This window comes from Euprymna scolopes, chromosome 39 (assembly GCF_053919585.1).
Source record: "Euprymna scolopes isolate OS-2025 chromosome 39, ASM5391958v1, whole genome shotgun sequence".
NCBI classification, from domain to species: Eukaryota; Metazoa; Mollusca; class Cephalopoda; order Sepiida; family Sepiolidae; genus Euprymna; species Euprymna scolopes.
The window spans coordinates 74,938,953-74,965,493 of record NC_136520.1 but is presented as its reverse complement, the minus strand read 5'-3'; the positions used below and the strand labels follow the sequence as shown (position 1 = coordinate 74,965,493).

At 34.2% G+C, this 26,541-nt stretch overlaps 1 protein-coding gene across 1 annotated transcript in view; it reads left to right on the top strand.

Annotated features, from left to right (window-relative positions):
• LOC145263878 (GATOR2 complex protein WDR24-like) overlaps positions 1 to 26,541 on the top strand; it is a 64,056-nt gene that overhangs the window by 32,719 nt on the left and 4,796 nt on the right. Inside the window, exons 10-17 of the mRNA XM_080120959.1 lie at positions 7,348 to 7,463; positions 11,261 to 11,377; positions 13,161 to 13,284; positions 14,509 to 14,583; positions 17,761 to 17,930; positions 19,396 to 19,677; positions 20,650 to 20,752; positions 25,763 to 25,955. Coding sequence (XP_079977085.1) covers positions 7,348 to 7,463; positions 11,261 to 11,377; positions 13,161 to 13,284; positions 14,509 to 14,583; positions 17,761 to 17,930; positions 19,396 to 19,677; positions 20,650 to 20,752; positions 25,763 to 25,955 — 1,180 coding nt within the window. The remainder of the gene's footprint in view (positions 1 to 7,347; positions 7,464 to 11,260; positions 11,378 to 13,160; positions 13,285 to 14,508; positions 14,584 to 17,760; positions 17,931 to 19,395; positions 19,678 to 20,649; positions 20,753 to 25,762; positions 25,956 to 26,541) is intronic.

Sequence of the window (26,541 nt, the reverse complement as noted above, 5' to 3'; positions counted from 1 at the left end):
GACTCACCGACGCCGAGCAAGGGAATCTCTTGGTGTTTATGTGTCCCGTTTAATGGCGTTCAAATTATAAAAGGATGTTTTCTTGCTAATCAACAAAACAAGGGAAAGAGTTTGGAGGAAGCAGGTTGTAACGTAGTCCATATATCTGGAGACACTGACATATTGATTGTGAAGACTGCTCTAGAACTGGCACAGACAGGAGAAACCATTTTGATAGCAGATGACACTGATCTATTGGTCCTTCTTTGTTACCATGCCAATAGAGATGATGGTTACAACATCTTCACGCCACAACCAAAGGCTCGTGCAAAAAGTGCGAAAGTCTAAAACATCAAAGAGACGAGAAAATCTTTCGGAGATATCTGTTCCAACATTCTTTTCATCCATGTTTTGACAAGCTTCTGGGCTTGACCTTCACTCTTGATCTGAAATGGAACACATACATCAAGTCTGTTGCCAAGGTCGCTGGAAAGATGGTGGGATCCTTCTACCGCTTCAGAAGATATCTCACTACTGATGCAATTCTCTATCTATATAAAAGCCAAGTACGTCCAAGGATGGAATACTGCTGCCATATCTGGGCAGGAGCTGCTAAAAACAGCTTATCCTGCCTTGACAGAGTACAAAATAGACTTTGTGGCTTAGTGGGGGATGCTCTTTTCTCTTCCCTGCAACCTCTCTCCCACAGAAGAGATGTTGCAAGCCTATCTTTGTTTTATCGTTATTTCCATGGCAGGTGCTCGTCTGAACTCCAATCTCTGGTCCCCCCTCGCCAATCTTTTACAAAAAACACCCGTCTAGCTGAATCCACTGTCAAAAACTTTCCCCACTCTTTATCTATGCCTAAATCAAAACATAGATTCCATGAACAAAGCTTCTTTCTTAGAACTGCACGCCTGTGGAACTCTGTTCCGTCTGCCTGCTTCCCTCCTGATTACAACTTTGATGTCTTCAAGTCTAATGTAAACAAATTCCTGATGAACCGCCCCCTTAAGTAGACACTTTAAAATATCCACACTAACGTACTGTACTTACAATAACCCTTATCCATGAGTGGCTTCCGTGTCTTGATAAGTGGTGACCACCTTGTAAAAAAAAAAAAAAATGCACTACTGGTTTGTGATTCTACATCCAGTGTTCATGGAATTGGGAAGGCAGCATCCCTTTAGAAACTTCTTCAAACTGGCAGAAGTATTTGGCAAAGATAGCAATGCAGAAGAGGTTATTGAAGCTGAGGAGAAGTCTTTAGTGTTCCTCTACAATGATGATGGTGGGGAAAACATTGATTATCTCCAGTAGTGGTCAACTTTTTTTATCTGAAAGAGAGGTTATTCATGCCTAATATGCAAGTTAAAACCTCTGTTAGCTATTTGCTTGCGGTTCAATCACATTTTGACTCGACTAATAGGTTGGGAAGTGTCTTCATACACACACACACACACACAATCTCATTTTCATATATATATATATATATATATATATATATATATATGCTCCTATGAAGTTGTTTTTTTTGTGTATTGATATTCATATAAGAACCCTTTTATCTATTTATTTAAAAAGAAAATACAACTTTGTTATATATGGATCGTGGAATTGCATTCGTCTGCAAAAAATCTACCTAATTTGCATATTTTTTTAAACATTCATTTTAATTAATTCCCTATTAGTTTTTTTCGGTTTTCTTATGGGATGATCGTCTTTAATTAACTATTACGTGTAATTATGTTCATGCAGATATTCTACTTGATTTATACTTGTGTAATATTTGCGTAAAAAGGTTATAGCAAACACAAACCTTTTTCTATATTTATTAATGTATGCGTATATATATATTTGTTTAAAAAATTTTGTCTACCAAACTTCTCTGCCAGTTTTTGGTCTGCAGATATGAAACTTAATATATAGGGTATTCGAACCCATGCAAAACCTTATATTTGGATTTTAGCCGGAAGAAACCGGTGCAAATATGTGAAAATTAAAAAAAATCGAATTTGTCAGGTGATGGTCAAAAGACAGCATTACAAAGATGCATGCATAACGTAATAGCTATTAGTTCATGTTTTGATTTTTAGCTTTGCAGCAAACATGTCTTCACAGCTCAGGCATTAACGTTAAAGGCAAAAGTAAATTGTAAGCTAAACGTTTTGGTTTTGATTTTCAGTGGTGGAGCACAAGTCATTTTTTAAACTTTTTAAATCATTACTATATATTCGGTCCAATATAATAATAAATACACTATCATATTTCTGCGTATTTTATGACCAGACAATGCCAAACAGCCTGCTAGTATGTGTGTGTGTGTGTGTATATATATATATATATATATATATACATATGAGAGTGTGTGTGTGAGGATACTTCTCAACCTATATACTCAACAAATTTTTGATCTACAAACTTTAAATTTGGTATATGGGGTATTCAGACATGTGGAAAACTTTTTAATTGGTTTTCATCTCAAAAAAAGGTCGCTAAGGGGTCAAAATTTAAAAATTGGTACAGTTGTCATTTTCAGGTCTGCTGGGTTTAAAAACGTGGCTACTTATAGTATAGAAAAGTATGTTTGGGGAGACGTGATCATGTGCCTAAGGCATATCCGATTGGATGTATGCAAAATATTTAAACAGGTGTATTAAAATTATAATTATGTACGTAGATACTTTAAAATATGAAAATATTCGTAGTTAATACCATTTATTGTTGGACGTTTTGTTTTTATATACAAAGCCTCTCTAGAATTTTGAGTTGTTTTATATTGGAATCATTATGTAAGATTTTTGTTTTCCATCATAATTTTCCTTAAAAAAACGTATTTCAAGCAATTCTCCACTGTTTAATCACAAAAGCTAACGAAAAAATATGTGCGTGTATATAAATGTGCGATAACTACAACTTTTTGCCTGACGAATTCTCATGAAATGCGGAATATTCTGTGTAGCTTAATTGTTATTGAAGTATATCAACATTAACAATGCATAATGAATGAAAATGCACAAGACAAAATAACATTATAGATAGATCGGCAGACGGTACGTCTCGTAAGGAAAGATCGTCTCCCGGTCCTTTTATTTACAAAAGGAAGAGATTTCAAGACTGTCGCGCCCTCTAGTGAGAATGAAATGCGAAATATTCTGTGTAGCTTAATTGTTATATGTTTCATAACTTATATATATGACATGACCTGACCTGCACTTGTTGTAGGTATTTACTTTCTTCCCACAACAAAAAGACGTGACACAAGGTTATAACATGGAGAGTAGAAAACGCATTGTGGATGCGTTATCGGCAGCTCCTGTTACTCTCGCTTCTTCTTATTTGTCCCTCAGTCCTCATTTTTAAATGAGTGATTTTTCTGACAAAGGGAGAAGAAAAAGCTGTTTTCTAGGTTGGCAGTATTTTTGCGCGAACAGTTGGCAGAGTTGGTGGAAATTTTCTGTTTCTATGTCTATCCTTGTAGCCATGTCACTAGTAAGGGTGCTGGAGGTAAACGTTTTGTCTGGGCTGACGTTATCCGCCTGATAGTCAGGGACCCGAACCTTGGATTAACCACTAAGGAGGCTGTCCTATCAGCAGGTGCAAAGTACTGGGGCTGCTGTATTGCCATTTGGTGAATGGAATCTGGACCATGCAGTAGCTTCTGGTGGGGCCTCTCGATGCCATACTAGTGGGTAATTGTTACGGCTTTACCTTATCATGTGGTACAAAAAAAAAAAAAAAAAAAAAAAATTCTTCGTTTCTTTTTCTCTCTTAGTTTCCCCTCTCTGTCCTGCTCTAAGTAAATCTGTCGACCTAGTCCACAAATTCCAAAATTTCATCATGACAAGTTTCAAGAAAAAATACACGATTAAACCCGGTTCTCCAACTTCCAACGTAGACCCCTACTACCATGTCTCCTTCTCCAACATCAGGGGTCTACGTTCTAACCTTCCAGAGGTTGAAACCCAATTACAGGAGACTAAACCAGACCTTTTATTTTTAAGTGAAACTGGCATTGGACAGGCTATTTCCCTTGATGAGTTTGCAATTACAGGATACTCTAACTTAACTTCTAAATCTGACCCCCAAGATCGCCATGGGCATGGAATATGTGCCTATATTAAAGATAGCTTTCCATGTGGGAGGGACATCTCCAGGGAAGATCCTAACTTACCTTATATGTGCTTCCGGGTTGCTTTAGCTCACACTACTGCATTTATATTTACTCTCTATCGCCCCCACAACAGCGGAGTTACTATCTTTCAAAGCATATCTGAGAAAATTGACCAAGTCCTTTCTACTTATCCTTCAGCTAACATTCACGTATGTGGAGACTTCAATGTTCACAACGTCGAATGGTTGACCCACTCAAACAAGACCGATGATGAGGGGAGGTTCTGTCATGATTTCTCCATTGCCTATGACCTCACTCAGATTGTTCAGGAACCTACCCGTGTGCCCGATAATGACGGCCAGTATGCGAGCCTACTAGACCTTTTTCTCACAACTTGCCCTGAACTATGTTCAGTTTCTGTTCTGTCGCCTCTTGGATCTTCCGACCACTCTGTTGTATCAATTAAGATAAAAATGAAATGTAATAAGTCCCCAGACGTACCTCTTCATCGTACAGTATATCGATACACTAAGGCTGACTGGGATAGCTTCCGTACATTTATATCTGATCTACCTCTGCATTCCATGTTTAAAAAGGATGTGTCCTCTATAGTATTAGACCTAACTGAATGGTTAATTGTAGGTATTGACCATTTCATACCCTCTAAAAAATTTCAGCAAAAACCTAACAGCCAGCCATGGTTCTCTCCAGAATGTGCTGCTGCCATTGCGCACAGAAATCACTTTTTCCACTGCTTCAAACGTAATAGATGTATGGAAACTAAAGCCGTTTTCAGGACTGCCAGCAACCATTGTAAGAAAGTAATAAGGAACGCAAGAGAGTTGTATGCTCAATCTGTTAAGTCCAAAGTAGCTGAGCAGCGGCTTGGTTCCCACCAGTTTTGGCAAATAGCAAACAGAATCCTGAACAGAAGCGTGTGCTCCATCCCAACTATTATCAATGGATCTGAGGTAATCTCGTCAGCATCAGACAAAGCCAAACTCTTTGTCAAGAACTTTGCAGCTAATTCTACCCTTTGCGACCAAGACCGCCAACCCCCAATATTTCCTCTTGTATCAGAAAACACGCTATGTGATATACGTATATCTGTACGTGATGTTGCCAAGCTAATCAAAAACCTTGATTCCAGTAAAGCAACTGGCCCTGATGGTATTCCAATTATAGTACTCAAAAAACTTCAACCTGAACTAGCGCCCATACTTACAAAACTGTTTAAACGTTGTCTTAAGGAGAATAGTTTCCCATCTCCCTGGAAAATCTCATCAGTATGCCCTGTATTTAAGAATTCAGGTGATCACTCATCCCCCTCTCAGTACAGGCCAATAAGTCTCCTGTGCGTCATGAGTAAGTTGCTAGAATCTGTATTAAATACAGAAGTAATCAAACATCTCAACAAAAATAACCTTCTTAGTGACACTCAATATGGTTTCCGTTCTGCTAGATCTACAGCAGATGTCCTTACAGTTATATCGCATAGGATTAGCAAATCTCTCGACAGTGGCAATCTTTCTAGGGCAATTGCTCTTGACATATCTAAAGCCTTTGATAGGGTATGGCATAAAGGTTTACTTCATAAGATCGCTAGCTATGGTATAGCTGGAAAAGTCTTCTCAATTATTAAATCATTTCTTTCTGATAGATTCATAAGAGTAGTAGTTGAGGGGCAAAAATCAGAAGCTCACAATATTAATGCCGGTGTCCCTCAGGGATCCATCCTGGGCCCAACTCTTTTCCTGATCTACATTAATGATCTTCCAAATCATATCCTTACATCATTTGTAGACATTTATGCTGACGACACTACCATTTATGGTAGCACATCTAAGACAGTAAACGAGCAAGTTCTCTCCAATTCTCTCTCCTCTGATCTTGAGCACGTAGTACAATGGGGAAAGGAGTGGCTGGTTACTTTTAATGCATCTAAAACCAAGCTTCTCTCTTTACATCATCAACATTCTAATCCACATTTGTCATCAATTGAAATGAATGGCTCTCGTCTTCAGGAGGCCTCAAGTTTTGACAAGCTTCTGGGCTTGACCATTACTCCTGATCTTAAATGGAACACGTATATCAAATCTGTTGCCAAGGCCGCTGGAAAAATGGTGGGATCTTTCTATCGATCCAGTAGATATCTCACTGCTGATGCTATTCTCTATCTATATAAGAGCCAGGTACGTCCAAGGATGGAATACTGTTGCCACATCTGGGCAGGAGCTGCTAGAAAGAACTTGTCCTGCCTTGATAGAGTTCAAAATAGACTTCGTAGCCTCGTAGGAGATGTCCTTTTCTCCTCCTTGCAACCTCTATCTCACAGAAGAGATGTTGCGAGTTTGTCTCTGATGTATCGTTATTTTCATGGAAAGTGTTCAACTGAACTTCAATCTATGGTCCCCCCTCGCCAAACTTTCACAAGAAACACTCGTCTAGCTGTAAACACTATCAATAATTTCCCCCACTCTTTATCTGTGCCTAAACCTAAACGTAGATTCCATGAACAAAGCTTCTTTCTTAGAACTGCACGCCTGTGGAATTGTCTTCCGTTTTCCTGCTTTCCGGCTGACTACAATATGGTTTTGTTCAAGTCTAAAGTAAATAAGTTCTTGATGAGCCGTTCCATATAAGTTATTAAATTTACCAAATTTTCATTACTAATGATTACTATATTGACCAACTTCTACTGTACACTCTTTAACCCTTATCCTTGAGTGGCCTCTGGGCCTTGATAATGTGGTGATGCCTTTGTAAAAAAAAAAAAAAAAAAAAAAAAAAAAAAAAGTCCAGCTAGCACTTCTAAAAGATGAGCATCATGGCATTTTATAAAATTGCCTTGGCAACCTTGTTAGCATTCTCCAGTAGAGATAACTCAGGCAGTAAGCGATAACCTTACTCCACCCAAAAGATGGGAGACAACAACCTGGGAAGATGGGCCACCTAGGATTACTCAGAACCATTCTTCAACCCGAAAGATGCAAGGTCATTTCCTACTCCAGAATGGCAAAGACATTGTGCAGTTGTTGCTTGATATCATCGGAATATAGTCATCATCTTTTTGTCAATCAGAATCGACAGTTGACTGCGATCAGTCGTCAAACACAGAAGCAAAAAAAAAAAAAGGAGGAGGGGTAGTCTGTTTATTTCTATAATCACAAAAGTATGATTTTCATAAATGTATACTTGTATGAGTTGTATTCTGTTTGTCTTGAATATTTATGATACTTTGTTTTGTTTTTCAGTTGATGAGTTACCCATTCCTCCTACGACTGCTTCAACCTGTAATATATTAAAAAGTTTGGAGCCCTCCATGTGGGCCAATAGTAACCTTTTCTTGTTCACCTCCAAAAATTCATTTGTAAGTTTTTTTCATTTTTTCGTTTCATTTTACTTCAATGTAAGTTCTCAAAAAATCAAGGAACCTCTTCCGTAGGTTTACACTTGATCTCTATACAAGAGGCATAGATATTTGCATATTCCAATAAAGTTTGCGTTTATCTCTCAAACATCGAGTTAGTAAAGAAGTTAAGAATATTAATTTTCCTCTCCTTATTTAACCATTTAAAAATATGGTATAGTATGTTTTTCTTGTGGTCTCTTAGTCTTACTGGATTCCAGGACAAGAATTTACCTAGTCTAGTGGAGTACCTGGTTTTGTGCTGTTAGGTAACATCACTTGGAGAAGGTTCACCATTCCTTGTTAAAAGCCAGTGTTGGTTGGCCGTATGTCTCTCTCTCTCTCTCCCTATCTATCTATCTATATATATATATATATAAAAGTGAATGTGTCTGTGTGTATTTCCCTACGCAATAAGTCTGTCAATTTCTAGTCTACAGACTCAAAATTTAATATACAGGGTACTGAGATTTGGGAAAATCGGTGTGATTGGTTTTTGGCCAGAAATTTGTCGATTAAGGGGTCAAAGTTCAACGATTTGACCTTTGAGAACTCTACCAAACTCCTCTGACAATTTTGGGTCTACGCACTTGAAATTTTAGATATAGGTTCCTTTGACATGCATCTAACTTAATAACTTGATTTGAGCCCAAAACAATAAATGTTAAGGGGTCGTAATAGGGGTCAAAGTTAAAAAAAAATTGACCTCTGCGGTCTCTTTGAAATCACTCAGACAATTTCTGGTCTAAATATTTGAAATTTTACATAAAGGGTATTCAGAGATAGGGCAAGCTTTTTCATCAGTTTGGGTCGAAAACTTTTAGTTACCAATATATAAATGTCTGTATGTATGTCTGTTTGCATGTCTGCCTTAAACTTTCAATAGAGGCGACAGATTTTACCAAGATAAGTATCGTTTTAAAGTTCGAACTTTCATACGACAAATATCGAAAAATTGGCTAAAAACATTAATATCTTCCCCTTCATCTAGGCACTTTTCTACAGAGGGTGAGTCACTTTTTTTGCTGATATTTTTGAAAGTTATCCTCTCCTTTAGATTGTCTAGCCTTAATTTTAAAAAATGTCGCTTCCGGTTTAGAGGTGGTCGTAACAGCATAAATGTTAGGTTTTACCCCGTTCTTTTCCTCCTTTGCGGTACGGGTTCGAGCCTGCCTTCCTACTACCACTTTTTTTTTTTGCTCAACATACACATCCAAACACCCAGGCAATGCCGGGCTGAAATGCTAGTATATATATAATCTTAGAGCTAACATTTGATCTGTATATGAGATGTATAGATATTCGTACATTTCATTACTGTTCTCTTTCATCTCTCAAACGTTGAGTTAATAAAGAAGTAAGAAATATTAATTTTCTTATTAACCATTTCAATATGTTATTGTATATCTTTCTTGTGGTCTCTTAGGCTTATTGGATTCCAGGACAAGAATTTACCTAGTCTGGTGGAGTATCCAACTAAGTGCTGTTACTACACAGGGTTCTATGGATAAATTTATCTTTAGTTGACCTTTTGATAACTAAATGTTTTTCTTTACTAGCCATATAGAAAAATTACTAGCTAAACCAACATGATTTTTGGAATATGACATCTTCGTTCTGTGACAAGTATGTACATCATAACGATTTTTTTTGTATGTTTTTTTTTTAAATCAGTGTAAGTCTAAATATGTACCAAATTTTTTTATGCAGTTCATATTAACATAGAGGAGGGGACACGTTATTTGGAAGGGGGGTATCACAATGTTCGTTAGAGGTGATGATCAAAACACATTTATCGTCCAGTTGGTGGAATGACAACACGAAGCCGAACAGTTACAAAATATCGACGGTGATTTCTTTTATTCATCTGTCGGCCGATTGATGATGTCAGGATATTTGAGCCTTTTCAACTACATGGTCTACTCTTTTTCTCCCTTCGCCTCTAAGTTGCTTTTTGAAAAACAACAACTAATAAAGATGAGACTAATAGTCCGAAATAAAAATAAATTAATATATAATGCTCATCTAAAAAATGAATTCCAATTAAGGAATAATATATATATGCCAATCGGTACGGACCCGACTATGGAAAATCAGATAATAAATAAACGTGGATTTATAAGATCGAAGAATCCAACCTTGATCGCCCTTCAGGGCCCATGGCGCAGTTGATAGAGACGTTGAATCTCTACGGTTCCAGATGAACATTGTCTGAAGATAGCGGTTTCAATCCCACCCAAAGCGTGCCAGAGGCTAATTGGGCAAAAATGTGGTGAGACGACAACAACTACGGATGGCAGTGATGGCTGAGAATGCAGTTAGGAGATTCGAAGTTCCTATCCGTCGCGGTTACCACCTGACGAAGGCCAGAGGAATTAGTTGGCCGAAACGTTGTGAATAAACAATCCAATAAAAGATGAAAAACAACAACTAATAAAGATGAGACTAATAGTCCGAAATTAAAATAAATTAATATATATAATGCTCATCTCAAAAAAAAAAAATGAATTCCAATTAAGGAATAATATATATTTACCTATGTATGTCCAAACACATTCTTGGCAAACAAAGAATTCCCAATTTTAATTGTTCAATATATATCCTATTTTTAATCATTATTTTTAAACTCGCATTGTCCATTCTTTTAACTGACATATTTAATATCCAGTTATTTCTAAAGGAAAATTTGTGATGTGTTTGATTTTATTATTTGTTAAATGAAAGTTTGTTGTTTTTTTTATTTCAAATCCATTTTCGTTAAACACTTGACATTATTTGTCAACACAAAAAAAAATCAGAAATTATTTGAAAAAAGAAAAAAAAAAGACCAAACAGGTTAAAATTAATACACCGTATTCTTTTTGCTTGTATACTCTCCATTACTAACGATTACTATGATATTATCCCCATTTTTTTTTTTTTTTTACACGGTGGTCACCACTTATCAAGACCCGGAAGCCACTCAGAGATAAGGGTTATTGCAAGTACAGTATGTTAGTGTGGAGATTTAATGAAGTGTTTACTTAAGAGGGCGGTTCATTAGGAATTTGTTAACGTTGGACTTGAAGACATCCAAGTTGTAGTCAGGTGAGAAGCAGGCAGACGGAACAGAGTTCCACAGGCGTGCAGTTCTAAGAAAGAATTGATTACTGTACATGCAATAACCCTTATCTCTGAGTGATCTCCAGGCCTTGATAAGTGGTGACCTCCATGTAAAAGAAAAAAAATATACTGATTGAAATGTATGATGAAAATAATTGCAAACATTTGGCAGCCATTACAAAGTTGAAAAGTTCAAGATAACCATGAATGTTATTCAAACAGCGTTTCAGTCCATGTAACCTTCAGCTTTCTTCAGATCATGTTGAACTCTGGAATCCGCACAGAATTTCAAACAAAACTTTGTTTAATTACTTTTTTTTTTTTTATTACATTTTCACCCCAAACAAGGCACATTGACACTCAGGTGTAGGGGGCTACTATCGGGGTCAGCAACTACTGGGGTACTATGTAGGGATTTGGGCAGCAAGATGAACTTAGGACTTCTATCTAGTGATAGCTGACAGGACAACAGAATTATGGATTAGATAAATAGTCTGCTTGAAATTCTGTGCCAATCGCTGAGTTTGACTGAAGCTCGGAGGTTACATCGATTGAAATGTGAGAATAACACTCAAAATATGAACGGTTGTCCGAATAATCCGAATAACCATGATTTCATTCTAATTTCGTTTTCTTTACATTTTTTTTTTTTACAGGATCTTTCTGTGGATTGGTTTGTAAATTCTGCGAAAATGTATTGGCTCAGTAGCAAGTCGTTCGAAGACATCTGTGATCATAATGCTTCCGTGGCTCAAAAACTCAACAGAAAACAAGTGCGTTATTCGTTGTTATTGCTTTGCAAAGTTTGCTATTTATCTTTTAAATATGACCATAAAGAAAGGAAAACAAAGAAGAAATCAATTTGACTAGACAATAGTGTATGGGTTACAAAATCTTATTTATTCATATAAACATTAATTTTTTTTTTTTTGTAATTTCATTACAAACATTAGCAAAGTATGTTACAATAACATGGGACAACAATAGCAAATGAAAATTGGCTAGTCAGAATCAAAGTTTGATTTGTCAACTTAAATGCTATTTAGATCCAACTTTTAAAATTTCACGAGATAATTTTATATGTTAAACTTGGCTGTCTCTGCTAACTTATGAAAATTTGATAATCTACAAGGTGCCTTCAATAAGTTTCCAGACTTTTTTGTACAATCGTTATAGACTCTTGAAAATTCAGTATGTTATTGTTATACATCTTGATGAGATGACTGACCAATTTTTATGATTTTATGGTCAAATGAACAGCTACAACAGGAATTGAAATACACCCTACTAAAGAAACTACAGAAACATATGGAATGCTTCAGACTGCTTTTGGACCATTTTACGTGAATTGAGTATCAGTTTTTAAGTGGCATAAGAGGTTCAAGGAAGACAGGGAGTCTGTGAGGAATGATGAGAGGTGTGGGAGGAGTAAGGAAGTCGGAACACCAGAGTTTATTGGCCAAATAAAGAATTTCATGGATAAGGAATATCGTTTGTCTACAGAGACAATAAGTGCACAGTTTGATGCCAGTGTGAGAACTGTACACACAATTATTTACGAGGAACTGAAGATGCGGAAGATTTGTTACAGACTATTTGACAAAGATTTGTTACAGACTATTTGACCAAGATGGGCATCACGACAGTTCCTTATAGTCCAGACATTGCTCTCTGTGACGTTTGGTTATTACCTAAGCTCAAGGAAAACCTTAGATGCTTTCGCTATGAAACAATTGAGGAGATGAAAGAGGCTATGATGAGAGTCATTGACACACTCGTACAAGATGACTTCCATGGGGCCTTTCAGAAATTGTTAAAATTGTATAACAACTGCATTACAGCCAGAGGAGATTACTTCGAAGGTGGCTAGAGTTTCACGTGTGTACTTTCAATAAAAGTGCCCACATGGAAAAAGTCTGGAAACTTATTGAAGGCAACTTTTATTTATTAGAAATCATTCTTGGTTCTTGACCAGAATTTCTGTTAAAAAACAAAAATAAAGAAAAGTCTGTATGATGTATGTACGTGGGATGATATGAAAACATATTCTTAAAATCACATAAATTGATCAAAGTAATACTATTTTCATAAAGAAAAATTATTTGTAAGTGATTAATGGGAATGCATAGGCATTACAACCTAAATTCTGCAAGTTTGAGTTATGTTGAGTTATCTCCCTTTGTTTCATTTTCTTGGATTGTTTTCAAAATGGTGGACAACATATTCGTTTTTAGATACTCATAAAATTTGATTTTCTTATTCAAAAATAAAACTACTTGATCAATTTAGGTGATTTTTGGAATATGATATTTTCATAAAAATTGGTCAGTTGTCTCATGAGATGTATAGCAATACCATACTGAATTTTCAAAAGTCTACGACTATTTTAAATACCTGTATAAAAAAAGTCTGGAAACTAATTGACGGCACCTCATAATTATTGACATTAGTTTTCTTGGTGACCATGTTGCAGTGTGCAGGGAAATGTTTTCTTTTATCAGTTCAGATTTATTGCACCTTTTTTTTTTTTTTATTTATTTTAAACAAACATTTCAGGTTTATTTGACGTGGTTAATTTTGAAAACTTTGTTCACGTGTACTTCTCCAAACAACATCACGCCGCCTTATCATGCCGGACCCGGCTATCCAGTTCTCACCGATAAATCAGATGCAGAGAAAGGTAAGGAGAAAAAGTTTGTTTTTATTTTAATGAAAATATAATTATCTGTAGAAGAGCCAGTAGGTGATGCACTTTTCTCTTCCCTGCAACCTCTTTCCCACAGAAAAGACGATACAAGCCTATCTCTGCTCTATCGTTATTTTCATGGCAAGTGCTTGACTGAACTCCACATAGTACAAATCTGTTGCCAAGATCACTGAAAAAGTGATTGGATCACTCTACCGCTCCAGAAGGCATCTCGTTGCCGATGCAATCCTCTATCTATATAATCTCCAAGTACGTCCTAAAATGGAATATTGTTGCCAAATCTGGACAGGGGCTTCTCTCTTTGACCTATCCAGCCGTGACAGAGTTCAAAACCGGCTATCGAAACCTAGTAGGTGATGCCCTTTTCTATTCCCTGCGACCTTTTTACAGCAGAAGAGACGTTGCAAGCCTGTCTCTGCTCTAACATTAGTTTCATGGCAAGTGCTTGACTGAACTCCAATCTATGGTCCCCCCCTTGTACAAACTTTCGACTAGCTATAACCACTGTATACAATTTCCCCATTCTTTATCTGTGCCTAAATCTAAACAGATTCTATGAACAAAGTTTTTTTTCCCAGAATTGCCTGCCTGTGGAACACTGTTCCGCTGGTCTGTTTCCCAGTTGAATACAACATGGTAGCCTTCCAATCCAACGTAAACAAATTCTTGTTGAACCGTCCCTATAAATAATCAAATTCTAACCAATCTAAACCATTTATGATTATCAAACTACCACCTTACATTCATTAATCCTTATCCTCGAGTGGCCTTTGGGCCTTGATATGTGGTGACTCAATAAAAAAAAAGGTTATCTTTATAATAACATGTTAAAGCATTTTATGTTGTATCACGTCAAAAAAAAAATTAAATTGCTACAAATTTAAGAGATTTTTTTTTTTTTTTGGCTTAATATAACAACACAAGATATTTTTTTTTTTTATTACAGAAAGAAAAAAACTTTTTCCTTCTCTGATGAGGCATATTTTACTATCCGAAATTAATTTTTAAAAATTCAAATTACAAAAAAAAAAATCTAATTTTTTTTTTTTGTAAATAGTCTTGTCCGTTTAATCAAACTTTTACATTTTCTTACAAATCTTTTTTGCCAATGCTCATTTGGCAATTATTATTCCAAAACTTTTATTGGATTTTTTTCGAATGACTAATATCAGCAATTTGTAAAAAAATTTTTTGCAGGTAAAATTGTCGAAGTGATTCCAGACAAAATCTGCGAAGTTGAAAAAGAAAATCCTACTGGAGAGAACACTTCAGGTAGAATAATTTTTAAAATTTCATTTCATATATTTGTGCGTGTGTGCAGGTGTGTATTATATTTATATATATGCGTGTATTATATTTATATATATATATATATATATATATATATATGATAACTTCATTTAATCACATTAACTAATATATGAAGATATAATTTTATGCATAAATTTTCAGTATTTACTTCAACATAGGTAGAGCTAGATAGTAAGTTATGAAAATATATATGGCAATTAAGCTACACAGAATATTTGAATGAAATGTGGAATATTCTGTGTAGCTTAATTGCCATATATATTTCCATAACTTACTAATATATATAAAAGAAGTGAAAGATGAGAGTTCGAAATTGAATAGAAAACTTTATTAATTTATCAAATTAATAAGGAATATAAAGAAAAGATCATCTTTCTTTTTTTCTTTTCTGATCTGAGAAATTAATGATAAATATAAACATATTAGTTGCTCCACTTAACCATGTAGAGCTTCTTCTACTTTGATAGGCTTATTTGCTAAAAAATTTCTATTTTTGTTAATTTTACTTATTACTTATATAATATAAAATAAAAATTTGGATATTGAAAATTTATTCGAATTATTATATTATATATATATATATATATATATATATATATTTTAGACTGATTACTCCAAAAAACAATTTATTGTAAATTGTTTTTGGAGTATTCAATCGAACAATAAATTTTGATTGTAAAGTTCAACTTACAGTTTTAATTTTCTTTCTCCTATAATAAACTCTACTCTCGATTGCGTATTGAGCTTTTTTATTCGGTTGGGATTTAATTATTTAATATAAATATTGTTATTTTTATTAGATTGAAGTTTACCATTGTGTATATCAGGTAAACACTACATCCTTTTGATTTCATTATTTATTTATCTCTCTCTCATATATATATATTTATATAATGTGTGTGTGTGTATGTATGTGTGAATATCGAGTTTGTGTGTAAGAAGTGTAAGACAATGAAGATGGATGTGAACTAGAAAAATTGGAAATGTTGAGTTCGTAGCTGTAGAACAGTTGAGGTATCAACATCAGTTATCAGATCTATCAACAAACAAGTGATAAAAATAGACTTGAGAGAAAAAAGGTCACATAGGTAAATTTTGGAATCGGTTTGTAAAAGTCATCCGATGTTGAACAAAATTTGATGAATTATAAGTTGCTGTAATGTTTTATTTTACTTCAGTCAAAGTTCTCAGAAATCAAGGGGCCCACGACCTGGGGCTAACACTTGAACTCTATATGAGATACATCATAGATATTCGAATGTTCCATTTAAGTTCTTTATTTCTCAAAGAAGTTGAGAACATAATTTTTCCTCTCCCCAATTAACCATTTTCATATATTGTATTATATCTTTTATTTTGGTCTCTTGGTCTTACTGAATTCCAGGACAAGAATTTATCTAGTCTGGTGGAGTATCCAGTTTCGTGCTGTTACTTGAGGTAACATCACTTGGAGAAGGTGCCCCATTCCTCATAAAAGCTATGGGTTAACCATAGCAAGGAGATCTTATTTGGGCAGCGAATACTATGTGATTTTGAATATTTGGTCAGGGCTTACTTCTATGGAAAAAGTATCCTCATGCCAGATTGTTCTGACAAACCCCTGTACAGAGAGACCTTAGACACTCGAGGACAGTGTCTAGTAGGCATTCAAGTTCTCCCCAGTTAGCATGTGTGTATTTATGTATGTCCAGTTATAATTTACAAACTCCAAACCAAATACTTGCAAAGTTATTTTCTTGCTCGGTCCCTCCTCCCAGATAAATAATATCTAAAACTCAGAAAAAAAAGTTGTTTCTTTAAACTGGTACAGATTTTGGGAGGTGGGGTTAGGTTAGGGGTCTGTCTTCCTTCTATTTAATAAATTTCTTTTATGGATAATAAAATTGCACCCGAGTAATTTTGACAGCATAAGAATGGAAAAAAAAAAAAGTCCAACATTAAATAACTGTAAGATATTTAGATAAGCAGGCTAAGAGGGAGTAAAAAAAATTCAATCAAAATCTAACGTTAAAAATAAATAAATTAAACTTTACTGCAACCTCTATCTCACAGAAGTTGTGAGTTTGTCTCTGCTTTATCGTTATTTTCATGGAAAATGTTCGACTGAGCTTCAATCTATGGTCCCCCCTCGCCAAACTTTCACAAGAAACACTCGTCTAGCTGAAAACACTATCAATCATTCCCCCCACTCTTTATCTGTGCCTAAACCTAAACATAGATTCCATGATCAAAACTTCTTTCTTAGAACTGCACGCCTGTGGAATTGTCTTCCGTTTTCCTGCTTTCCAGCTGTCTATAATATGGTTGTCTTCAAGTCCAACGTAAACAAGTTTCTGATGAGCCGTTCCACTTAAGTTAACAAATTTACCAAACTTCCATTACTATCAATTACTATATTGATAGTCCTTTTGACTACTGTACACTCTTTAACCCTTATCCTTAAGTGGCCTATCGGCCTTGATAAGTGGTGACGCCTATGTAAAAAAAACCCCCAAAAAACTGAGACTGACATAAAGAAGTTAACGTCAGAATCATAAGTTTAAAGTTAAACGAGGGTGATTAATAAATTCGAAAGTCAGAAGGGCACTTGTACAGTTTAATAAAAACATTAAAAAATGAAAATATCGTAAAAAAAAGTTATATTGTACGTATCTGTTTTGGACTGAAGATCTCCGAAAAAAAAAATTCATTTAATTTGATGGAGTAGTTTTGTTTTTTTTTTATAGCAGAAAAACGTTTTTATGACAGCACATCGAAGGCAGACATCTTTGAAGTTTTTGAACATGGCACGGAGAGATAGCTCAATTTAAAGCGCCGACACTCCCTCCCCATCTTTAATACTAAATATTGGGTACAATATAATGGACAATTGCATCTATAATGATAAACACAAAATCTGCATAATTTAAAATATGTGTAAGCAGATGTCGGGTACCCTGCTCGTAAATATATATGATCGAACCTATGTCCCAGCATTGTCTAAGAAAATTAAGGAGACTAAGAAAGTCCTTCTAGTTATTTGTTGGAAGGCAATAGTAAGATACTTTCTCTTTTATTGATTTATTTGGCTCTGAGGAAACTATTACATCGAAATTTTAGCATGTTAGTGAAAATAACGTTACTTAAAATTTTTCGTAGGATGTAGCGATGAAGAATCTGAGGCTGAAAATGAGGCGTTACAAGGGAAGAATTTGACGAATATTGCAACGGGCTTGGCCAACCAAACTGGCGACTTCTTTTTCGGAGATGGTGAGACGGACTTTCCTTACGATCTCGATGACAACGACAGCGTCCTTCCAGACAAACAGGTAGAAATCGTTTTTTTTCAACTTTTTTTTTTTTTTATCTTTGTTTCTTTTCTTTTCAACTCTGGAATCGGTACAGAATTTCCAACAGAAAAATTTCTTTTATCTACAGAAGTAACTTGCTCTCATTCTGTCACTCATGACTGGGTAGAAGTCTAAAGTAATTCGCAATTGATTGAAACATCAACCTTCAGAAGAATGTAACTCACAACTGAATTTGACAAAGTACTTTATGCGCTAAGCCATGAACAATTCTAATACTTCCTACTCTACATCACTATTTATTACTACAGACTACTGCGTGTGTGTGTGTATACACACACACACACGCGCACCCATGCACACATATATACTGTTCCAATATTTTTTACTATAATTGGGTATGATCCCGCACAGTCAGACGATTCTATTTATAAACGATGCTTCTATGAACTGACGAATCGAATTAATTCATGTTCTGCTAACAACCAATCAGAAACCAGAATTGCTCCATAAATATTAAACCTTTCTGTAGCAATTTCGCATATGTTTTCTTTGTGTCAACACGGGAAAAATCTTTTGCTTTGTGGATTCCAACTCGTGAACTGTCTACTGCAAACTAGTCACCTCCCAGGACTTGTGTAGAGCAACAGACCATCGGAAACTGTTCTGTCTACTGTGAACCAGTCACTTCCCAAGACTTGTGTAGAACAACGAACAATAGAAAACTGTTCTGTCTACTGCAAACCAGTCACCTCCCAGGACTTGTGTAGAACAACGAACCATCGGAAACTGTTCTGAAACTAAACATGGCTTACGCTTCTAGATATACATACACACACACACACACATAAAGAATTCAATATAAATTCTGTAAATTAGAAATTTCAACATAGAATAAAAGTTGATTCACATTTTTCTATTTTTCTTCGAGTCTCGACTTCATCTGGAATATCAATTTACCCATACATTTTTTGTCTTATTATTTTTCATGCAAATATGACTTTGTTCATAGTTTATATTTTTTGATTTATGTGCTAACCATTAAAATGTATAGCCTGCCTATGAATATTATTTTGCTAAATACTTTCCTCTGAGTATAAGAGCAATTCTTTGAAACTCCATGGAATAACGAAAATTTTTAAGGTTTCAACTTGTATTCCTTGTCGAATAGTAAATTGTTGTAATTTCTATATCAATGCTCTACCTCGAATATTAAGCTTTTTTATCTGATTAGAATTGTCCTATAAATTGTCCTATAAATTATCCTATAAATTGTCCTATAAATTGTCCTATAAATTATCCTATAAATTATCCTATAAATTGTCCTATAAATATTCATGCTTTAAGTTTACAGATTTATTCAGTTTGTAGACTTGAAAAATGTTTTTGTTTTTAATTTGTTGCTTGTAAAATCTGATTTTTCTCATTGGATTGTAATTAACTGTTTATTTTCATCTTTATTTTCAAACCCACCAAAACAACAAAGGACTGGTCTCTTCCGGCCGAAGCTTTTCAACCGCGTCACGAGCTCAAATTCGGAATGGCGCCACCGGTTCCAATGACTCACGACTCCCCAGCGAGCGCAAACGACAGTGACGCTAACTCGTTCAACACAACAACGACAACCACGACAACCAACAACAAAGATTCAAGTAGCAGTAATGGAGTGGGTGGCAATGAACTCCATATCAGTGTCAAACTGCCCATTATACCCCCGTGGGACTGCCAGGCGATGGTCAAGGACATGTTGATTTCCTATGTTGAACAGGTTTGTACGGAATTTCTTGGATCGTATAATTATTTCTATCTTGGTATATATTGTATCGCATATCTGAAGTTGAGATGCACGTCCACCGTATCATCCTTACATCATTTCACTCCAAGCGATGTGAAAACTTGGCTTGAAAGTATCGTCATTGTATTGGGCGGGTTGCCCAAACCAAATTAACACTTCCCTTCCACGGCCTTAGGAAGATCTTCAAGTTGTAAGCCAGTGTCTTCTGTTGATAATTTTGTGTACATCTTGACAGGTTTTTTTTTTTTTTTTTTTTTACAAAGGAATCAACACTTATCAAGACCCAGAGGCTACTCGAGGATAAGAGTTAAATAGTGTACATTGGTCAAAAGTGACAATAATCGTTAGAAGTGCAAATTTGGTAAAATTGGATTACTTATGGTGAACAACTCATCATTTTATTAATGTGAAAATTAATTTCTTAGAAGTCATCCAACACATGCCAGCATCTAAAATGGACATAAACTGATGAAGAAGATGCTTTGTGTGATTAGGAATAATTCAAATTGAAGAGTTATTCCCCTTTGATTGTTTGTCAAGAAATAAGGTGGCTGACCATAATTCTCCCTTATATTGAAAAGATAAAGAAAATTCCGTATGCACGTGTGACAGAAAGAAAAAAAAAAAATTTTCTGGCTAAACGAACAGCGACAATATCATGATGCCATCTTGAAAATAATGAAAATAACTCCAACTCATTCGAACTTGCAATTTCAAAAATTGAAGAAAGCTATTCTTAACATGGGAAGGGAGGAGGCGACATGCGAAAAACTCAAATTCATTTAAAACAGAAACTACCTCATCAATTTTGTGACTTTTGGAATATGATATTTTCTGTCGTCACTGGTACTTACACCGTACAGATTTTGTTTTTTTGTTTTAATATTGGGAGATATGCACCAAAAATAACATGCTTATGTTATTATTGATTTTCCTCTTGCATAGGAAGACATCCAATCAACAGTGTCGATGCTGATCGTCCTCGGAGACAATATCCGACAAGACATTGATCTTGAAAAGCAAACAAATTGGTTCCTTTCCTATGTCGGTAAGTTGGAAAATATCTTCCATGTTTTTCTTTCTTTTAAAAAAAAAATCACATAATTGATCAAGTAGTTTTATTTTTATAAAGAAAATCATTTTTAAGCGATTAATAAGAATCCGTAGGCATTACGACATAATTCTAGTAAATAGGAATTATCTCCCTTTGTTTCTTTCCATTTGCTTCCAAATAGTGGGTGAGACAGTCACTCTTTGGATACCAATAAAATTTGATTTTTCTTTATAAAAATAAAACTACTTAATCAATTTATATGATTTTTGAAATATGATATTTTCATTTTGTCGCAGGTATGTACATCATACATGCTGTTTTTTTTTTCTTTTTTCTTTTTCTTTTTTTCCTCTTCTTTTTTCTTTTTCTTTTTTCTTTTTCTTTTTTCTTTTTCTTTTTTCTTTTTCTTTTCTTTTTCTTTTTTCTTTTTTCTTTTCTTTTTCTTATTTCTTTTCTTTTTTCTTTTCTTTTTTCTTTTCTTTTTTCTTTTCTTTTTTCTTTTTCTTTTTTCTTTTCTTTTTTCTTTTTCTTTTTTCTTTTCTTTTTCTTTTCTTTTTTCTTTTTCTTTTTTCTTTTTCTTTTTTCTTTTTCTTTTTTCTTTTTTCTTTTCTCTTTTCTTTTTCTTTTTTCTTTTCTTTTTCTTTTCTTTTTTCTTTTCTTTTTTCTTTTCTTTTTCTTTTCTTTTCTTTTTCTTTTTCTTTTTTCTTTTTCTTTTTTCTTTTTCTTTTTTCTTTTTCTTTTTTCTTTTTCTTTTTCTTTTTTCTTTCTTTTTCTTTTTTCTATTCTTTTTCTTTTTTCTTTTCTTTTTCTTTTTTCTTTTCTTTTTCTTTTCTTTTTCTTTTTTCTTTTCTTTTTTCTTTTTTCTTTTCTTTTTTCTTTTCTTTTTTCTTTTCTTTTTCTTTTTTCTTTTCTTTTTCTTTTCTTTTTCTTTTTTCTTTTCTTTTTTCTTTTCTTTTTTCTTTTCTTTTTTCATTTTCTTTTCTTTTTCTTTTTTTTTTTCTTTTCTTTTTTTTTCTTTTCTTTTTCTTTTTCTTTTCTTTTTCTTTTTCTTTTCTTTTTTCTTCCTTTTCTTTTCTTTTTTCTTTTTTCTTCTTTTTCTTTTCTTTTTTCTTTTCTTTTTCTTTTCTTTTCTTTTTCTTTTCTTTTTTTTTTCTTTTCTTTTTCTTTTCTTTTTCTTTTTTCTTTCTTTTTCTTTTTTCTTTCTTTTTCTTTTTTCTTTCTTTTTCTTTTCTTTTCTTTTCTTTTTCCTTTTCTTTTCTTTTTCTTTTTTTTCCTTTTTCTTTTCTTTTTCTTTTTTTCTTTTTCTTTTCTTTTTCTTTTCTTTTTCTTTTCTTTTTCTAAAGTAAAGATAATGTTTATGGGAAAAATATTTTTATTCGATTATGTTTCACCTTTTATTTATATGAATCCTTTAATTTATGAAGCTCAATGTAACTACAGAGCAAAAACAGATAAATGAGAAAAAGTCTATATTCTAAATTTCAAAGATGTTCGTCTTACCGTTTATTTCTTTCAGCATGTAAAAATGTTCACTTTTTGACAGCACCCATTTCGTAGCACAAAATCATTCATGTAATGATTATATCGAGAAAAGAAACTCATCAACTTTAAAAGAAAATAAAGGAATTTGGACATGATTACGAAATCCGAAAATTGGAAGAAAAGTTGCAATTACCTTTTATTTTAGTTACACCGTCCTTGAAAAAATTCAAGGGCGGAATAAATTCAAACATTGACAAAATTACATGACTGATTCTGTGCTATGAAATAGGTGTCGTCAAGAATTAACATGCTTAAGGAAATAAACGGTAAGATGGACAACAACTAGAAATTTGGGATATAGATCTTCTGTTATATATATAACTTTTATTTCACCCCAAACAAAGCACAGTGCCACTTGGATGCAAGGGGCTACTATTTGGGATCAAATTTACAGGGATACTATGTAGGGAGTTGAGCAACAAGATATCTGTTCACATTACACTTGAGCAACAAGATATCTGTTCACATTACACTTGAACTTCAATCAGGGAAACAGGGACATGGGATGGAATTCCAAAGTCTGGCAGTTTGCGAGAAGAGATTATTTGAGTAAAAGGCTTTCCAACACTTAGGGATCGCTACAGTGTAAGGGTAGGGTTTTGCTGTTTGTCGCGTTAGTCAAAGGAATGCAAATGCTTAAAGTTCATCAGAATGCATTTCATTAAAGTACCTGTAAAACAAGTACAGGGATGCAGCATCTCGATGATGAACCAGGGGTTGGAGTTTGGCTGATAGTGCGGGACCTATTAGGTTGGAAATTCTTTTTTGAACCCTGTTCAAAAGCAAGAGACCAGTGGCAGCTGCAGCAGTGCAAATGTATCAACAATACTCCATGCATGAGCGAATGATGGCTTTGTAGAGGTACAGGATACTCACAGGTGTGTGTAATTTTCTAGCATGGTAGTGGGAGCCCACCTTCTTCATAGCAACCTTAGCAATGTCCCCAATGTATTTGTTCCAATTCATGTGAATGTTAAGCCAAGGAGTTTAAATGAACGGCTTTCAAGTAGCGTATTATTCATGACAACAGATGTTCGAGAAGATTTCTTATAATTATTAGAGAAAAGCTTGGTATTGCAACATTGAATTTTATTGTTGATTTATGTCCCCATTCAACTACAGACTGGAGGTCTTCCTCTAAGGTTTCAGCCGTTGCCTTGGATATGCGTTCATTCATTTCCCCCCGATTAAAATTTGGATTATAATATTTTATTAAAAACTAGTGCGGGACGCCCACCCTTACCAAGTCGTATTTATTAATACACAGTCAACTTTCTATTGCTTATTATATTTACACAATATATGGTAGAGCCTCATTCTCGGTGCAGTCATGTCGTAAAATACGCTTAAATATGATATTTTAAATAATGCAGATTTTTCATTTATTATTACAGAGTCAATACTGTATTGATTATTATATTGTACCTAATATATAGTAGAGATGACAAGTATATTGATTATTATATTGTACCTAATATATAGTAGAGATGACAAGTATATTATAAAAAAATATGACCTGAGATTCATCAGTTAGAATTGAAATTAAAACATATAACTCTCCAGCCTTATTCAGTAACGTCTAACCTAAATCCATACGTTGTTAATGATACAGATGTATACTTGCGCATGCGTACAAAGATCATATTTAATCAACTTAAGCCTGCTAAGTCTTATATATTTTTTAATTTTGACAATTAGCAGCTTTTTGTACTGGCTAAAAACTAAATCGAATTTGTTCTACCAGTCCATATCTCCGATATATCAAGTTTCAAGATTGACAAAGGAGTTTGGTAGAGATTGTCCATCATACTGACAGATAATGTAACTTATATATATTAGCAAGCCGCCCGGTGCTGCGCGATTGTACAATACGCTTACTTATGACATTTTAATCTATGAAGATTCTGTAATTATTATCACGTAGTCAATACTCTATTGATTGTTATATTGTAGCCAATATACATTGCAGAGATGACAAGTCTATTGATTATTATATGTAAGGGGTTAATTTTTGGGATAGGTCCTGAACTGTCATCTAAGCTTCAGCCTCTGTCCCATCAATGAAATGTTGCATCCGTCTGTCTGTTCTACAAGTATTTTAATGGTGAATGCTCTGACGAATTACAAGCAGCTCCTGTCCAGATGTGGCAACAGTACTCCATCGTTGGCCGAACCTGGCTTTTATATAGGTAGAGAATTGCATCAGGAGTGAGATATCTACTGGAGCGGTAGAAGGATCCCACCATTTTTCCAGCGACTTTGGTAATGGATTTGATATACGTGTTCCATTTCAGGTTGGAAGTAAAGGTCAAGCCCAGAAGCTTGTCAAAACATGGAGCCTCCCTAAGACAAGAGCCGTTCATTTCAATTGATGTTGGATTGGCATCAGAGCGTTGATGATGTAGAGATAGAAGCTTGGTTTTAGATGCATTAAAAGTAACCAGCCACCTCTTTCCCCATTGTATCATGTGTTCAAGATCAGAGAAGAGGGAATCAGAGAGAACTTGGTTGTTCACGGTCTTAGATGTGCTACCATAGATAGTAGTGTCATCAGCATAAATGTCTACGAATGATGTAAGGATGTGATTTGGAAGATCATTAATGTAGATCAGGAAGAGAGTTGAGCCCAGGATGGACCCCTGAGGGACTCCAGTATTAATACTGTGAGCTTCTGATTTCTGCCCATCAACTACTACTCTTATGAACCTATCAGAGAGAAATGATTTAAGAATTGAGAAGATATTTCCATCTGTACTGTAGCTGGAGATCTTCTGAAGTAGACTTTTATGCCATACCTTATTTTCTGGATGAAAACCAATTAAAAAGTTTTCCACATGTCTGAATACCCTATATACCAAATTTCATATCTGTAAATCAAAAATTCGTTTTCATGTAAAACTTTATAATTAAATCTGGAATTGTCTAAGTATTAATCAGAAAGGACTTTTCCACGGAATACACTGGCATGACTTCCACAAAACAGAAATCCAAATGACATAAGTTTATTAAACTTTTCTGATGTCACTAAGGTAAACAATTATGATTACCCATTTGAAAATGAATTGTTCTCAAATTATGTTGTTCCATTGTGTAAAACAGTACAATTTAAAACACGACACGGATTATAGTCTCCGAATACAAGAAGTGACTTTTATTTTATTCGACAACTATTTATGGTTTTTAAAAAAAATTTGTTAATTCTATTTATTTAAACAATTCTTTTACCTGAAAAGTAATATATTGACAGACGATATTTCCCAAGTAATATTATAAACATTTTTTTTTTCGTCCCAATCCACTGCGCCCACATTAAAAACTGACTTTATGTTTAACTTTGCCTTTGTAAGTAAATAAGCTCCCAAGTTTGTTGGAGAAATCTAAAAAAGATAAAACATTGTCCGCACAACATGAATTTTTTTTTTTTTTAGATTCAATGTTTGAATTTCTTTAATTTCCCTCCAGAATTGCTGGGTCAATTCCAGCTGTGGTCAGTGATGGCCGAAGTGATCAAATGTAGCGATATTCCTGAAGTTGCAATGCTTAACCAGCAAACGTCCAACATTCTGACTATGTGCAACCGGTGTAATAAGACGTTGACCAACTGCAGTTGGTTTTGCAACAAGTGCAGAGAGATTGTTGGCATATGCAGTATATGGTGAGTAAGAACTGCACATTTTGTTTGTTTTAATTTTTCAATTTTCTCAATTCTACTGTTATAAAAAAACATTGCACACAAGTTAATGGGTTTAAGCGTCAAATTTAATTTCTTTATTTATTTTTAATCCATTAAGTTTATTTGTATTTTATTGAAGTGGATCAATTAGGTTTATTTTATTGAAGTGGATCAATTAAGTTTATTTCATTTAAGTGGATCAATTAAGTTTATTTCATTGAAGTGGATCAATTAAGTTTATTTTATTGATGTGGATCAATTAAGTTTATTTCATTGAAGTGGATCAATTAAGTTTATTTCATTGAAGTGGATCAATTAAGTTTATTTCATTGAAGTGGATCAATAAAGTTTATTTCATTGAAGTGGATCAATTAAGTTTATTTTATTGATGTGGATCAGTTAGGTTTATTTTATTGAAGTGGATCAATTAGGTTTATTTCATGGAAGTGGATCAATTAAGTTTATTTCATTGAAGTGGATCAATTAAGTTTATTTCATTGAAGTGGATCAATTAAGTTTATTTTATTGAAGTGGATCAATTAGGTTTATTTCATTGAAGTGGATCAAT